The 17,105-nt window shown below is 61.8% G+C and overlaps 1 protein-coding gene across 2 annotated transcripts in view; it reads left to right on the forward strand.

The window, feature by feature from the left end:
• Positions 1-2,889: 2,889 nt before the first annotated feature.
• Positions 2,890-17,105, forward strand: part of ABR (ABR activator of RhoGEF and GTPase) — a 41,261-nt gene continuing 27,045 nt past the window's right edge. Inside the window, exon 1 of one of the 2 annotated variants that reach the window (XM_055718240.1) lies at positions 2,890-3,248. In XM_055718240.1, the coding sequence (XP_055574215.1) occupies positions 2,921-3,248 (328 nt within the window). In that variant the 5' untranslated portion in view covers positions 2,890-2,920. Of the gene's footprint in view, positions 3,249-12,640; positions 12,807-17,105 lie in introns of those variants that run through there. The other variant, XM_027806225.2, reaches the window with a different exon arrangement.

Consider the following 17,105-nt stretch of genomic DNA (forward strand, 5'->3'; position numbering starts at 1 on the left):
GGCTGGTGCTGCTGGGCCTGCCCGGCACTTACTCTGGAGAAGAGGATGCTGAAAGCAGCTTCTTGTTCCCTGCATCCCCAAGCCGGTGGGACAGAGGGACTTGCCAGGTGCGGCGAGTCCGGAGGCCATGGGGAGGCCAGGTTCCCATCCTCCGAACAGTGAGGGACTGCCACGTGTGTTTGCCCATCATTTCATTAGCAAGCAGTTGCTAAATTCCTTCCTGTGTGAGGGGTAACGTTTTGAAAAATGGTCCAGGAGTGGGTCTGACAAATTGTTGGGGTGACTGGAGCAAAAGCAGAGGCCCGGGAGAATGTGCCCCCCCCTTGATCCATCCCTTCCTATCTGATTGTCCCAGCTCAGGTTTGATCAATAGCCACAATTAGCGGGGGGCTATTTGTCTATTGCCCTTCTTCTCTCTTGGCTCTTTGAAGTCAGAGCTAATTTAGGTGCCTCTTCTCCAGGAACCCAATAAATCAGGAGCTGGGGCCTCGGGGAGAGGGGAGGGCCAGGCAGCAGGACTTCAAAGGGAGGTGAAGCCTGCAAATATTTTTGAGCACTCACCTGTGCTCACTATAGCCCTCTTGTTCTTCCCAGCAGCCTTCTGGCCGCCCAGTCTTGCTCTGCCCAGGAGCGGATGCTCCTCTGACCACTGATTCACCTGGTGAGCTCAGCGCAGGAGTGAGGGGCTCTTTGGGAGGCTTAAATGCCGGCAGAATGAGCATGCCAGGCCCACTTAGAGACGTGCCTGTCCAAGACGCAGCTAAGCAGGATGGATGCCTGCCACGGGGAGGTTTTTGCTGGTGCAGGAAGCCAGGAGGTGCAGTATGGAGCAGACATGGAGGTGGCTGAGTTGGGCACAAAGCCATTCCCAGCTGGGGCGATGCTTGGGCAGAGGCAGAGGGCAGGCAGCAGTCCCACGGCTGCCCTCATCCTGCCCACAGCTCCCAGGAGCTCACTGGGGAGCACTGCCAGGGGTTCCAGTATCTCAGCTTTGGGCAGCCCTGGACCTGCAGGGATCCAGTCCCTGCTCTCGGAAGCGGGCAAGGCCAGACCATAAATCACAGGTCATCGGATGCCACCTGCTGCCTGTAATTAGTGCATCCCGCTGGGCCGTCCCCACCTCGTCCTGGACGCTTCCTACCTAGGTGCCCATTACAGGGTGGGAGGCCAGCAGGAACGCCCACCCAGGCCCTGCTCCCTTGGCCCCAGCTGATTTATCACCATGCGCTGGAGAGATTTATGGGCTGAGACGGGGAGCCAGAAATGTGTTGTAAGGCTCTGCCGGGCCTGTCTGCCTGACAGATGATGAAAGAGCTGTAATTATCCGTCGCCACGCATAAATCAGGCCACTCACGGCACCCCCCCTCCTCCCCAGCCTCCACGAAGGGGTTCGACCCCCGAGGATACCCCACCTCTCCCACACGTGTCACGCTGGACCAGGGCACTGCTGAGTGCTGGGCATCTGCTCCATCCTGGGCAGCATCATCACAGCTCCCACTGGTCCCACAGGCCAAATGCATATTTTGGGTGTCTTTGCCACTAACACTGCTGCTGAGCGGGGGCTGCAGCTCCTGCAAAGAGCCCTGGACTGGCTGCCTCTCACCCACATCCATCCAGCACCCCCAAAGCACTGCTGCTTCCAGGTGAGAGCTGCTGGGGCCACCTGGGAGCACAACCCTCACCAGAGATGAAACCCCGATGGGGTGGGCAGGAGGCAGCCAGCATGGGCTGGGGGGTGCCCAGTTCCTGGCAGTGTCCCAGCACCATCCAGCCTCCTCGGGAACATTGCACCAGGAGGCATGGCTGTGCTGGAGAGAGACAATGGAGAGGGAGCCTGCAGTGCCGAGGCATGAGAGCCAGGGGCTGGTGTGCAGGGAGGTGCCCACCCCTGCGCCGCCTGCTACTCTCAGGTGGTGATGGAGGGGAAGGAGGATGTGGTTGTTGCAACATCGCCTGGGCCCTGTGGGTAAATAGGTGCTTTGTTCCTGCTGGGACACGGCCAGGTGGCACGAGGGACACAGGCTTGTGAGTCACCCACAGCCAGCCACCCTGCAGTACAGCGTAGGCAGGGGAAGGCAGGTCCCTGCGGCCACGCTGCCTCCAGCTCCTGCCTCTGCACCCCGCAGCATTGCCTGCCCCAGTGCCTCGCATGGCACGAGGGAACCGCTGACCCTGCCCGGGGTGTGGGGTTGGGAAGCCCCCTCCCCTGGGGTCGCAGTGGGCACACGTGCCATAGCCTTATGTGGGCCTTGGTCGTCCACCGCGGGTGTTTGTGCCTGTCCCACCGTCTGGTGGCCATGGGCCACCCATTGTAAGACCGCCAGGGCAGGCAGAGCAGCACCGGCCAGAGGATGAGGATGGCAGGAGCTGGGCAGGGTTCTGCCACAAAGGCCAGGGCACCCGGGGAAAGTGGCACAGGGGCCACCACCCCCTTCCCGGCTGGGTTGCTCCTGCCTTGGGGACCGACTTGTGATGGTTTGTGTCATGAGCTGTCCCTTGCTCAGCCGCTCTGCCGCCGCCGGCACCAGACGCATCCTCCCGGCCGGCGTCCCGCATCCCCGCGGGGGTCCCCGAGGTGCGGGCGAGGGAGCCGAGGGGACACAGCCCCGCCGCTGCCCCCCGCCTGCGGAGCCCCGGGGGCGTCGCGCTGCCGCCCGGGGAACGAGCCCGGCGCAGGTGAGCGGGCGCTGCCTCCCGCGCCGGAGCCCGCAGCCGGAGCCCGCAGCCGGAGCCCGCAGCCGGAGCCCGCAGCCGGAGCCCGCAGCCGGAGCCCAGCCGGGGGGCGGTGGCAGCGCTGCTCCCCGCCCCGGCGGGGCCGTGCCGAGGCGGGGCCGGCCGGGGGCGGGCCCCGACGTCAGGCCCCGCGGCGGCGGCGGGGGGCGGAAGGCGGCGGGGGGGGAAGCGGGTGCCGGGGCGGGGGATGGCGGCGGGCGAGGCGGCCCGGGCGGACTTCGCGCGGCACTGGCAGGCGGAGTTCCCGGGGGAGCCGGCGCCCCGCATGGAGCTGGGCTCGGTGCGGGCGATGGAGCGGGAGCTGGAGCGCTGCCGCCGCCACCTGCGCCGCCTGCAGCGGGCGCTGGCCGAGGAGCGCTTCAAGGTGGGCTACCTGGAGGCGGCGCTGGCCCGAGCCCCCCCGCCGCCGCCCGCCGCCCCCCGTCCGCCGCCCGGCCCCGCCGCCGCGCCCGCGGGCAGTTCCCCGGAGGGAGGCAGCGGCGGCAGCTCCGACGCGGAGGACGCCTCCTCGGCAGGTGGGTGCCGGGGGGCCCGGGCCGCGGCACGGCCGAGGGGCATGTCCCCACTCTGCGGGCCGGGGGGTCCCCAGCCCCTGGGCCGTCCCCACCGACGTGGTCAAGGGCATCCCCGGCCCGTGCCGCTGGCCGCCCTGAGCTCCCCGTGCCGTGCCCGGGGCGGGGGCACCCCGTGGCACTCTGTCCCTGCGTCCCCTCGCCGTGCCACTGCTAAGGCCGCACCGAGCCCCCGTGGCAGCCCTCGTCACCTGCGCCCTGAGCTGTGGCATGGCGGAGGACCTGACGTCCCCAGGCTGGCCCCGTCACGCAGCCACGGGCACCCTGTGCCGTTGCACGGCTGAGGCCACTCCAAGCCCTTGTACCATCCCCGTCGAACAGCTGAAGCCACCCCGAGCCCTCATGCTGGCCCCGTCCCACCACTAAGGCCACCCCAAGCCCCCGTGTCATCCCTGCCCTGCTTCCGAGGGCATCCGGTGCCAAGGCCCCATCCCCCAGCACGCGAGGAGGGAGGGTGGCCGGCCGGTCCCCTGCAGCCGGCTCTTGGTGATGTACCACTGGCCCAGGAGCCACCCTGGGGCTGGGACTTTGGGAGGGTCACTTCCTCCAGGTGTGACCTGGCTTGTCACGGGGACACCTCTGCTCCAGTGACACCCTGTGATCTCCCATGGGGAAGTCCTGGAGCTACTAAAGCAGAAGCATGCCGGGGTGATGAGGTGTCCCGGGGCGTTGCGCTGGGCGCATTGAGGACAATGTTATTTTGCAAGTGACTGGCTGTTTTGTGGCACTGGAGGCGCAGCCAGCTAGTGCTGTCACCCGTCATGCTGTCCTACTTCCAGTGGCCTGGAAGTTGTTATTGCATCAGCTTTAATCCCAGTTCAAACAGAGTCCTGACAGCTAGGGAATGGTACTTTTTACATTGCTAATTCTGCAGCTGACTTGAGTTAATTTTGTTCTTGCTCGATTGTTTGGGGCGAGGAGTTTTTCCCTAAGGCTGTACCGTGCTGGTTTAAGATTGCCTGGGTAGCAAGTGCTCTGATGTTGAACCGGTCTTAATATTTAGCGTAATTTATATTTATTGCATTAGCCTACAGGGCCAGAGAACAGCTGTTTCCATTTTACCTTCCTGAGCTAACTGGAGGTGAAATGTCCAAAGTACATGGCTGCTCGTGGTGGCGTCTCCATACTGTGCCGGGCTTGCTCACATGTGTGTGCCTCTGCCACAGGGGACTGGCCACAGGAGCCAGGGACCAGCTACAGGAGCAAGGACGAAGGGTGTCCGATGTGTCGCCGTCAAAGGACCCCCCAAAGCCCTTCTCCAGCCCCCGTCAACAGGCATTGCGTGTAGTTTTTGGAGAGCTGCTCAGCGGCTGAGGGGGTTTGAGTGCCTTAGAGTGACCAAGCACAAATCCTTCTGATTTACACTTGGATCCCGCATTTTATTTACACCTGCATAATGCTCCTGAATGTTTCCAAACACCCAGGACTGTGCAAGGCTCTTGGGCTGAGGGGGTGTTTGTTGTTAAAGGGGCTTCCCTGGAGCACAGTGTAAGCGCCTGAGGAACCCAGCTTTGTAACTCAGAGGGGTCCTCCAGCCCCATGCCACCCTTCAAGGGGGCTAGTCAGGGTGAGTGTTTCGGGCAAGAGCTTGAAATCCAAGGTTGCATCTGTTGTGGTTCAATGTGGCCTCTTCCTCTTCCTCCTCCTCCTCCTTTTCCTCCTTCTCCCCCACATGGGTCTCCGTCATGGTCCCCAGCTCCTGTGCATGGCTGAGGAAGGCAACATCCCCTCCGCCGAGCACCCAGCTCCTTCTCCTGTGTCATGGCTGGGCTCTGCGCGGAGGTTGGCTGATGGCAGTGGCGATGAGCTGTCCCCAGCCTTGTCCCAAGCTTTTCCCGAGCATCAGCACTTTTCTTTGTTGCGCATTATAAGGGTGCCTGTGTGCGCTGGCGGCGCTGACATTTAAAAGCAGAATCTGAGTACAGTCAAATGCGTGCAGTTGTTGCCTAGATCCCCCTTTCTCTGGACGGTTGGTTAACTTAGTGCTCCCGTTGCTTTCTTCTCACTTCTCTTTATTTTTCATGTATAATTAAAAATTCCTGATCATGGTGCTGTTTGCTTCTCCTGCCAGCAGCCCAGGTGGCGTGTAACTGTTAGCATGGCTCTGCCTGGGTCCCTCAGTATTTTAACATGAGTTTTGGAGCTTAACAGTGCTGTGGCTGTGGCTGAACGTGGGACACGGTCGGTCTCTGGCCATTTCACTGTAACCTACAGCAGTGCTATCTGGACAGCAAGCGAAGGAGTGCTGAATATTGTCTTTATGGGAATTACCAGGGACAGACAGTGGTTTCCTTTAAGTAGCTTGTGATTAATCTGATTTAAAGCAAGGAAATCTGCAAGATGCCCCTGTTTGCGGCTTTTGCATGAGAGCAGCGCGTGTGACAGCCAGATACATGATCCTGGCATCTGAGATAACGTCTGTGCCAGCTCACCCGGGACCAACAAAATCTGAGCGTCAGCGAGCAGATGGCTAAAAACGAAGCATGGAAAGGACTAAAATTCCCTTCATCTCGGCCGTCACCTGTCCTTGTGGCTAAACACACAGCTGGCCTCACAGCTGAGTATGTGCCGTGTCGTGCGTGACCATGCCGGGAGGCGGTCCGGGGTGTGCTGGGGCGCGGCGGTGCTTTGGCTGGGTGCCACCTCCATCCCCATCCAGAAGGGGCTGGGTGCCCCTTTTGCCCCGGCATGAGCCTGGGGCAAAGGTTCCAGTGCTGCGAGTTGGTACCCACAGGGAGAGGGTGAGCTGCGTGGGTGGGAGGCGACTGTGCCAGTGACCCAGAGGAGGGATGTGGTGATGCTCGTCGGGAGATGCTTTGTGCCTGGCGGCTGGGTAGCATGCACGGACGTGGAACAAACTCGGCACTGGGATTCCCCGCTTTGCCCTTGGGAAGTGGAGAAGGAGGCCGGCTTTGCTGTGGAGCTGGGCTACTGTAGGAGTTCCTGAAGCTCCTTTAGAAGGCTGCTGGGTTCAGGAGCCCCTGCCATGCCCTCTGTAGCACCTTGCACCCCAGAAATGTGAACTCTGGGGTGGGGAGCTCTGGCATAGCCAGAATAGTCCCCAATGGGGTTGGCTGATATATCTGGTTACGGCAGGATGCTGCGGCTGTGAGCTGCACCATAAATGAAATCTCCAGCCCTTTAGCTGGAATTAGTTTCTGTCATGGAAAGTTCCTGGAGTCATGTAGGCTCTTCTGCTTGCCCTGCCACGCCGCCTTCACTAGTACCTTGGGAAATGGGAAGGGAGACTGCTGGCAGCAGCAGGGTCTCTGCCTTGAAGGGTGGTGAGCACAGAAGGGCGGCAGTGTCAGTGTGTGCACCAAAGGGCTGAGATGAGGAAGGGGCCCTGGGGCGTCTGGAGTCCCCAGGGCATCGGCCACCTCATCCCCGTGCACCTGGCCTGGGGGCTGGATTGCCATGGGTTCTGTGCTGGGGGCTCCTGATATGCTATGGGTAAAGGCACGGCTTGTTCTTGCTGCTCCATCCCTGCTTTCAGCTTGTGCTGCTGCTGGCAAATACATGATACTGTGAAATACATGATACTCTGTCCTGGAGAAGCTCCTCTGTGGCCGGGGAGGTGATGGGGCAGTGCTGCAGGCAGGCCTTTGTCCTGCTGTCTTTGGACCCTGCTGGTTCCTTGTCCCTTTCTTGGAAACCCCCCTAAAATACCAGCAAAAGGAGAACAGAAAATAGTGAGCAAAGTCCAGAGTTTATCCTGGTGCATCTCTTTCTGTCTGGGGTGGGTCACAATTTGCAAGATGCGACAGAGCAGTGATCTCGCAGCACCCAGGAGGGTGAAGTGTTGCATTATCTGTGCATCTGTTTCCCCTCCTTCAGCTCCGGGAGGGGATCTGGGAACAAATGCCACAGCGGGGAGGTGTGTGGGTGGGAGTTGTCCCTCTCTAAGACCCCATCTACCACCTCTGTGTTCCCATATTTATTTATTTGTTTGTTTGTTTGTTTATTTATTTACTTCGTCATATTTCCCCATTCTGGGAAAGTGGTTGTTTGGCTCTGCAGATGCTGAAAGTTCCTCTCCTGGCTGGGGAAGGCCAGGCAGTCTCAGTGTTTCATTTTAACCGCTTAGGCGAGGACAAAATCGCAGCATGCATGTGTGCGCGCCTGCTGGGGACCTTTGAACCGTCCCCATCTGCTCTGGGGCCTGGCGGCATTTTGGATGGGGGCTTTTCTCCACAAACCTCCTGATGGCAATGTGACAACAACCCCTGTGTGACATGGGGCTGCCTCCCCGGAGAGCGGTGCTGCCCGAGACGGGGACTGCAGGGTTAATGCTGGGTCAGGCTGACGCTGTTAAAGAAAACCATAAATAAATGCAGAAGTTCACAAGGTTAAAAAGCCTTTGAGTGGAAGAGTTGCTGTTTAGAAGCATAGCTCTTAAATGGGACCAGTAAGTGCTGTTGTTGGAGTAACTTCCCTGTGATGGGCAAATAGTGGAGGGTTTGTAAAGGAGCTGGAAGAGCAAAGGGGAAACCTGCGCCCGGCTCTGCCCACAGGCACCACCAGGATCTCTGCACTGGGGCAGAGCCGGCAGCAGCCACAGCATCTGCTGGGTGGAGAAACGACCCTTCGAGGCACCAGCACCCTGCACGCACCGAGCAGGATGGATGCGCGGTGGGAGAGGTGTTCCTGTCCCAATCACCGGCCATGGGGACAGCGAGTGAGCCGGCCTCGTGGGTGCATCTGTGCTGCTGGCAAGCTGTCACGGCTGGGTCTGGCTCTCCCCTGGCCTGCTCTCCTCTGCTGTCAGCTCTTGCATCAGCTAAGCGTGGCTGCAGTGAGAATCTGGATGCTGCCCGGTGTCCGGAACCAGATCGTCGCGAATTGGTGCGGGTGTTCCTGGGGTGGCTTCCTTCTCTCCCCCCACATGGCTGCAGTACCTGCTCTAGTCCACCCAGAGATGCCGACACATCACCTGCAGGAGGTGGGTCTGGCTGCAGCATCCCTGCACATCCCTGAGCGTGTGCCCCACAGGCTGGGTATTTGCCCCCAGCATTCGGGGCAGATGGTGCTGAGCTCCCCTAGCTGGGCAGCATTCAGGTGGTGGGCAGTGGCACTGGGCTGCATGCTCTGCTCTGGGGCCCTGTGGAAGGGAAGGAGGGGACACGGTTCCCCTGTTGGTGCCAGTGGTGCCACTGGCTGTGCCCACTGCAGGGACAAGCACCTCAGCTGGGAGGTGACTGTGCAGCCCCCCAGGCACGGTGCAGCAGTGGCCGGTTGTGGGGTGATCGGTGTCCCCAGACAGGAGCAGCAGCAGCAGGGCATGCAAGAAGCCCTCATTAGGCAGCTGGCTACAGCCAGAAGTGCCCTGCAGGGCCTGAATATATTTGCATTGTAAGTCTATTGAAATCTGGTTTGGGTTTGTTTTTTTTTTTTTTCCCTCGAAAGACACTTCTGTGCAGCGGGGCTCTTTGTTCGGCTGGTTCCTCCTCCCCTCCTGCCCTGATGCCGCCGGTCGGGGTCCCAGCGGATGGCTCTGCTCTGTCTTCTGCTGGATGCTGTCTGCTGTGGCCAGCCCTGCAGCAGCCAACGGTGGGAGATGCTTCTCCCCGAGCTGGCGGGGGATTAGTACTCCCTTGGGTTAGAGAGGGGAGCATGGTTTAGCCAAGGCAGCTCACCAAAGTGTGCATCCATCCCGGGAAAACGGCACCTGTGCTCCTGCTTTGTGGCATTGCTGGGTTTTTCCTCCTGCTGAGGGTGGCCAGAGCAGCCAGAGGGAGCGCACCGACCTCGCCGTGTCCCCCTGAGACGTGTTCAAATAGACTTGGCTTTCCCATCCCTAGTTACTTTATCAGTGTTTGCTAAGCAGAATAATTTGCATATGCAGATCACTAGCAACAACACTTCTTGGCTCTCTTGGCTGTAGCTGGGGAGTGGAGCCTGGCCAGCCTCAGCAGAGGTCCTGCAGATCTGCCTCCAGATAAGTCCCAGCTGCAAAGTTCAGGGATTGTTTGAAGATCTGGCAGATAGCGAGACCTTTGTGCTTTCTGGGGCTTTGTGCCACGGGTGATTTTTGTTCCAACACTGTGAACCACCACCTCTTCCTTCTTCTTCATAGGTCTTGCGGTGGGAAGCAAACCTGGCCGAGCCATCTCGGCAGCGCTGGCACCAGCGTGGGTGGGACAGGAGCAGCCTGGGGCTTCAGTGCTGGCAGATACGGCCACAATCTCCTCCCTCTCAGAAGAGACGCAATGCCATAGCTGACCCAGGCCTTAATCTGATATTAGAGGCTTTTTCCTGTGAGCTGCCACCACCTTTCTTTCCTTCTCCAGTATTTTGAGAGGCCAAGGGCACCACTGCTGCCCCTGGGGTCTCTGCCCTCCTCCTCACACTGGCTGTGGGACTTGCCCAGCTCTGGCATCTGCTTGGCTCCCCGAGGGCAGGAGGCTTGGAGCAGCTGCCCTGCGCTCCCCGCACCCCTCAGCAGCTGGGAGCACAGCTTGGGGCCCATGCAGCGCAGCCCTCGGGATTCCCATCCCGCTGGAACGTGATACTGGGGGAGAAGTTTAATGCTGAGTGGGACTGAGGAGCAGCATGTTCAGGACACCCAGCAGGGAAGATCTGCTGTGCTCCTTGGTGGGTGCTGTGCTCCCCAGCCACCCTCTTCCCCTAAGGAAACACCCCCTTTGACCCACACCAGTGTTGGAGCTGCACGGTGGCCCTGGAGCTGCTCTCCAGTTGCCACCAGCCTGGGTTGCCCACCACCAGCCCCAGCCTGGCCCTGGGCAAGCAGTAAGGCTCATGTGGCCATGGCTGTAGGAGCCTCTTGCACAAGAGTCCAGAAATAGCGATGCGTGGGCTGGCAGGCAGGGGCTGGGCAGATGCCAGGCAGACAGCCAGACACCAGGCAGGCAGCACGGGGCTGGCCGATGGCAGGGAGGAACCACAGGACTCGGCTTTGCAGTCTTGCGCCCAGCTGTGGAGAGGGTTGAGAATGTGGTTGACAGCATCTGCTCACCCAGGGCTGGTCTGTGTCACCGCAGGGTGATGGGTGCCTGGTTGTGGATGGGTGCTCCCCCCTGGCTCTGGGGGGTGAAGGGAGGTTCAGCTGCTTTGCAGATTTTGGGTGTTTGTGGTGGCTTTTGTAAAGGTGTGAAAACAAAGTAAAAATCAAGTCCAACATTTTGGTGGGGCTGTTTTGTCCAGGCTGTGCAAGGGCACCTGCCTGGGGTGGTGTGTGCAGCCAGATAAGGCCCATCAGGTGCGGCACGAGGTCGGCTCTGATTTGGGCATCTCCAGTGCATGGTGAGGCTTTCTGAGATGCCTGCCTGCCCGGGCTGTGGGATACTTGCCTGCCTGGTCCTCCTGGCCCATGGCACTGCCAGGGCCTGCTGCATGGTGTCCCACTGGGGGTGCCCAGCTGATGGAGGGCTCCTGGGGGGTCTGGTGGCTGGTGGGCATCTCATCCAAGTGCTCCGCTCATGCCCTGTGTTGGATGAAGATGCGCAAAGAGAAGTTCGCACAGTGCTGTAGAGAGGTTGGTGCTATGGGCAGGAGTGGCCGGGAAGTGCCTCTGACCAGGGGAAGCATGTGGAAAAACTCCTGCATGCTTGCAGAGAGCTGTGCATGGAGAACTGGCCGCCCCGGCGGGACCTGTGGGCTGCTTGCTGCCTCCATGGCTCTGCAGCCATCGTGCTGGAGGGACCAGCTGCACCTGATGCTGCTGGTGCTGCTGTGTTGCTCCCCAAGGCGAGCGGAGCGTGGTTTCCTGCTGTGAATGGGGTTGATGCGCTTAGCTGAACTGCTGTCGCCTTCCTGGTAGGTGGCTGTGCCGGGTGGCAGGGCGCCTCATGCTGTGGGTGCTGCCGGGGTGTGGGGCATGGGTGTGGAGGATGGAGGGGACTCTCCATTGGAACGTTTAAGGGACAAAGTGGGGACAGGCTGTGGTACCAAGCTAGAGCCCAAGCAGGAGCAAATGGGGGAGTTGGTGGGGGATGGAGAGCAGCAAACATGGTCACATCGTGGCCACCCTTGGGCAGGGCTGGCCCTGCCAGTGCCAGCAGCTTGGGGACAAGAGGAGCATCGGTACTAGGCAGGGCAGGAGCCATGGTGGTGCCCAGTAGCATCCCATGGGGCAGCTGAGAGGGCTGTGCTTGGCTCCCTGAAATACCTGGGAGTGGGGCGGGTGAGGGGTGGGCAATAGCAGCAGCGGGGCAGCACCCTGTGCCGCTGACTCAGCACCCGAGGACTCACAGCTTGTGGGGGTGGTGGGCTGTGGGGATGGGTCCTTGCCTTGCCGTGCTGGGGCTGGATATGCCCCCCTGGGGAGGCAGGGCTGTGCCAGGGGCAGCAGTGGCTCCTTGCCCTGGATGCCAAGTGCTGGTGGCTCCAAGTGCCCCAGGCATTGCTGCACTGCCCCAAAATGTATTGGCTGCATCCGAGCCTGGCATAGGCACCCCTGGGAGTGGGGATCAGGTGGTGGCAGCACCTTGGCAAGGTCCCCTCAGGTTTCCCAGCCAGGGTGGCTGCCAATGCCACCCGCGTCCTGGCACTTCATGCTCCGGTGGCTCTACCTTCCCCTTGTGCCTGGCGGAGCGTTATCCCTCCTGCCCCGTTCCCATCTGGCCCGGGTGCCTGGTCCAGGCCCTTCCCCACACGGCTGAGCCCGCAGGCAGGATGCAGCCGAGGGCAGCAGTGGGGGATGCTGCCTGTACCGCCGGGACCTGGGCAGCGGTGCCCGCACACGCTGAACCAGGGCAGTTCTCTGCACTTGAACGCTTGGCTGGCGCCCTGACATATTGGGGTTGATGACTCTGGCACTTTATATTTCCTTTGGCTACATGCAGCTGGGGAGGACGGTTTAACCCCTGCCTGCCCATGCCCTGCTCGGCCAACCCTGGTTGTATGGGGCAGGGCTCCTGGAGGTCCTGGGTCCTCCCGTGGCTGCCGGAGGCAGGGGGCGCAGGGCCAGGGGGAGCCCATGTCCTTCAGCCGTAGCAGTTTGAGGGGCTGGTGAGGTTTCCCCGGGAAGAGGGCACAGCATCCCTGGGCCATAGGAAGGAGATAAGACCATGGTGGAAAGGGTGATGGAGCTGGGCTCCCCCTTTCCCCCTGCTCTCCTTGGGGAGGCTTGGGGGGCAGCCGCATGCCCCTGTGCCACTACTTTCCCCTCCTCCTCCCTCCCGGTCCCCAGACCCCTGCGGAGGGTCGGCGTGGCTGCGTGCGGGGGGGATGCTGAGCTCGGCTCCCCCCAGCAAGGCAGGGGCGGGAGGCGGGACGCGCTGCCATTGCCAGGCGGCACCTCCTTCCCTGGGCACCCCTGGCAGAAGAGCCGCCGTGTGCCCGGGCAGGCGGCCGTGCCCGGCTCTCCCATCCAGCCCCCGCCCGGGCCTGCGGCCCCCCGCCTCCCGCCCTCGCCCGCCGCCTTTGTTGTGAGATGAGAGCCGGCTGGCGGGGCTGAGAGCCGGCACAACCTCCCGAGCATGGAGCCGCTGAGCCACCGCGGCCTGCCGCGGCTCTCCTGGATCGACACCCTCTACAGCAGTACGTGGCCTGGGCTGGGGGGTGGCGAGAGGGGCTGGGGTGGTGGGTCCCCCCTACCTGTTGTGCAGTGCTGTGTCGCGCTGGGGAGGGGTGCTGTGCCAGCAACCCTGTGCCGGGGGCTGCCGGGGTGAGCTGAGCCTGGGCAGGGGGCAGGAGATACTGCCAGGGGGTTGTGCACCCCTCCCTGAGCATCCCGCACGCCCCAGTGGCAGGGTAGCACTGGCCGGAGTCAGTCCGGCATCCTCCAGGCTCTGGGGACCTGCTGCCTGCTCCGGGGGGCTGGGTGAGCTGGGTGGGTGAAGTGGCCCTGGCGCAGTGGGGCTTGCTGGGGCTGGAGCAGCCTGACAGCTGGTGCTGCCCATGGGGGTCTTTGGGGAGGTGGGTGCTTTCAGCCCTGGCTGCCATCCCCGTCATTCCGTGGCCGTGGGAAGGCACCTCTCCCCCAGCCGTGATTTTTGTAGCAAGCTTCGAGGCGCTGTGCTGAGGATGCTGTGGCAACGCGGTGTCGGTACCCGGGGGCTGGCAGCTGCCAGGGCCAGGGGCATCCTGCAGCAGCCCGGGGGTGCGAATCTCTCCCATCCTGATGATGGGTAGCAGGCAGGGATGAGCCCTAGAGCCGTGCTGGTCCCAGTCCCGTGGCAGCTGTCTCAGTGGCAGCCAAGGGAGCCAGGGACACAGCTAGAGGATGGGAGGGCATGGTTACAGGGGCCCCGTTGTTCATTCTGGGGGAGCGCTGAGCTGCGTGGGCACCCCAGGAGTGGGTTTCGGGGTGCAGTGTTGAGCTCGGAGCCTGGCGTTTGTGGGGCAGTAAGGTTTGGCATGGGTGCTGGGAAGGTGGGATGCTCTGGAGAAGAAGGGACAGTGTCCCCTGCACAGATCTGGCATCCACTGTGCCCTGCAGGGAGCAGGGGCTGCTGGGGGGCACATTGCGTAGGACTGAGACCCCTCAAGTTTTCCAGCTTGATGCCTCCAATGCTTACAGCCTGAGGCTGCATCCAGCAGTGGCAGTCCTGGGGTCCGGTGCAGCTTGTGTAGGTGGCTGGGCTGGAGCCTGGGGGCCGCATTCAGCCCCAGCCTCCGCACCCTCCTTCTCAGCGCAGCATCCCCACAGAGTGATGGCTCTGCCATCCCGAATCTTGCTCTGGCCACCCTGGCTGAAGCACAGGGGAGGCTGCTCACCATGCCCGTGTTATGGGGGATGTGGGGCAGGGTCTGGCCTTCATCGCACCAGGGAAGGTGGTGATGGTGCAGAGGAGATGCTGTTTGTGTTGAGCCACCCTTTGGAGGAGGCCCATGGAGGCAGGTCCAAGGCCAGCTCGCGCATCCATGTTGTCATGGTGAATTTTCACCCAGGCGCAGGGAGACCGAGGCATTTCCCCAAAACCTCGCAGGCTCTGTGCAGATGTTGGGCTTTTCCTGGCAGTGGAATGAGATGGGTGAGTGTTGGGGTGTGCTGGTGCACTGTCAGGGTGCTGGGGAACAGCATGCACCCAACTGGAAAGCAAAGAAGATGCCACTCAGAACTGCTGTGACTGTGCTGCCTCTGCCCGGGCTGGGCAGGAGCTGCCCGCTGCTCTCGGCTGTGCTCCCTCTTGGGGACCTTCGTGCTGGGATTAGCCTGGGTCAGACCTGGGAAGACGTGGCAGAGTGGAAACAGTATTTTCCTGGGGAATATAGTCCCCTGTAGGGATGTATTCCTGGCCTTGTCACCCTCCTGGGTCCACCTGCCACCCCACAGGACACCTGCCCTGATGGGTGCCAGCATCCCATGGGCGCCAGCCCTTCATGCATTGCGGGGCTGGATCCAGCTCAGCACCACAGGGCTACGTGTGGGAGCCGGGGTCACAAGGCTGTTTCAGGTCGGGATGTCCTCACCCTCCAAAGTGGCTCCCTTGGGCCAAGCTGCCTCCCTCCCCTCGGTCCCCACGCCTGGGGTGGAGCAGGAAGATTTCCACTGCTGCTAAAAAACGGGAGCAAAAATAGCACTGGGTTTTGGCACGGGCACAGGAACAGGCTGCAGGGGCAATGCAGCTGCGGAGGAAGGAGGGAGGCGCTTGGTTTGGGCTGGCTGGGTGGCAGGAGCACCCCACAGGCAGGGAGATGCAGGGGCCAGCCCCTTAGTGTCCCCTTGCCCAGCAATGTCCCCTTTGCCCATCCTGGCTGCTTGGTAATGCTTCGTTCCCTCCCTGCACCGGTTGCTGGGGAGGTACTGCTGCCTGGCCTGACTGGGTGAGAGCCCAGTAAATACTGCACAGCTGTGGGTGGCACAGCTGGAGGCACAGCTGGAGCCATGGGGAGATGGCTCTGGCCTCCCTCCTGTGGGCAGCACAGGGTCCCTCTCCCTGGGTGCCTGGTGGGGCACTACCTGTAGGTCTCATCCCCAGCTCAGGTCTGGGATGTTGATCTGCTCCAACTGGGAGAGATAGCTGTGTGAGAGCCAGGTCCTTCTGCATCCCCACAGGCCAGGCCCTTCCCCCTCCATGCCATGGATGCTGCCCTCCCTGCACCTCTGCAGGTGTCATCTCCCAGGGTCCCCAGCCACCTCGTTAAAGCTGTGTTCCTCATTACCGAGCCACTCCAGCCTGGGTTGCCAGGTCTCCCCCAGTGCTGGTGCCACTCTGGGTACCCCTGTTGCCCGCCCCACAGTTCCACCTTGGAGCTGCAGACCTTGGCCTTGGGGGAGGGGAGGTGGTGGAGCCTGATGGTCTCCGAGTTGGTGTGTTTGGTGGGCACCGTCACCTTTGTCCCCTCCCGGCTGCCTTGGCTCCCCCTTAGACCCTGCCTGACAGGGAAGGGCGCTTGGGTGAGAGGTTTGGGTATCTCTGGGGGATCCCCAGCCCGGGCACAGTGCCAGGCTGGGTGGGCTCAGGGGGGCTGCTTGGGGTGGGTGTTCCGAGGAGGTGGCTAGCATCAGGAGACTCCAGTGCTAATGTACCTCATCCTGCCTTGTTCCTGGCTAATACTGGAGGCGTCCCAGCTGGGACCTGTCAAAGGCAGAAGGGATGAGGGACATCCCACCGTGAGGCAGGACAGGTTAGAGCCAGGGATCCTCTTTCCCTGGAAGCTGAGGACCAGGGGATCTACGGGGTTCCCCATCTTTGCCCACCCAGCTCTTTCATTCCTAGACAGCTCCTGTGGTGACCCAGCAAGGGTAGCACCCTAGCCTCTGAGGGATGGTTATTAGCTGCTAATTGCTAATGAAGCAAGGACTTAGAGGGGTTGTGGTGTCCTGGCAGAGCTGGGATGCATCTGGCCCATCTCAGGGCTCTCCTCCATTCCACTCCCAGGTGCAGGATGGGACCACCCATCCCTGCCCACCTGCACCGGCAGGGCTTCTGGCCTGAGCAAGCTTCGCTGTGCCCTTTGATTTAAAGATTTATCTACTTGCAATACGAAGCTGAATGCAATATTAATGTGCTGAGTGGTGTTGGAGGGAGTCAGGGGAGTCCTTGGCCAGGGTGGCAGGGCTTTGGGGGCGTGAAGTGGCAGCGGTGTGGGGTTTGGTCTGGGATGGCTGCTCCAGACCCTGTGCACTCTGTTTTGGCCAGGGTATCGGCCAGGATCTCCCCACTGTCCCTGCCTAGGGACCCTGTGGGGACAGCCATGGGGCTGCTGGGTGAGGAGGGGAATGCAGGGCTGGCAGGGGTTGGGTTGGGTGAGCTGTGCCCACTGCCTCTTTGGGAGCTGCCGAGGAGGTCTTGGCCACAGGCCCTGGATGGGGGTGCTGGCTGCACCCCGCGGCCGCCCCTGCCGCAGCCGGGCTCCCTTCCCCCTCCCCTTTGTCAGCATCTCGGGGCTGCTGCAGCCACCTCTTCCCACTGCCACTGAGCTGCTGCCGTTTCCATGGTAACAGGTTAGGATGTACCCCCATCCCCTGCTGTGCCCAGGGGACCAACTGCAGACCCTGGGGTCCCCAGCTCCCACTTGGGGCTCTGCCTTCCCAGAAAGGCTTCCCCTGTGCCATGGGCAACAGGGGGGTTGTGGGTCACCATGGGGCACCCAAAAATGGGTGCTGGCCTGGCGTGGTGGTGGCCTCACCCTGTGCTGGGGAAAGCAGAACCCTCCTGCCCCCAAGCATGGCCCAAGCTGCCCACCCGCCATGGAGCTGCCACTGTCCCCTTCATTCCAGGGGGGGTGGCACTGTCCTCCGTGCTGCAGACCCAGCCATCCTGGCACCCACTCCTACGCTCCGAGAAGGATGGGCATGGGGAAGTGGGAGGATGGTGGCTGTGGCTGCCAGCCCAGCTCCGTCCCTCCCTGGGGATGGCACAGGAATGGCAGCCACCAGGCAGGCAGGGC

Source organism: Falco cherrug, chromosome 1 (genome assembly GCF_023634085.1).
Source record: "Falco cherrug isolate bFalChe1 chromosome 1, bFalChe1.pri, whole genome shotgun sequence".
Taxonomy (NCBI): Eukaryota; Metazoa; Chordata; class Aves; order Falconiformes; family Falconidae; genus Falco; species Falco cherrug.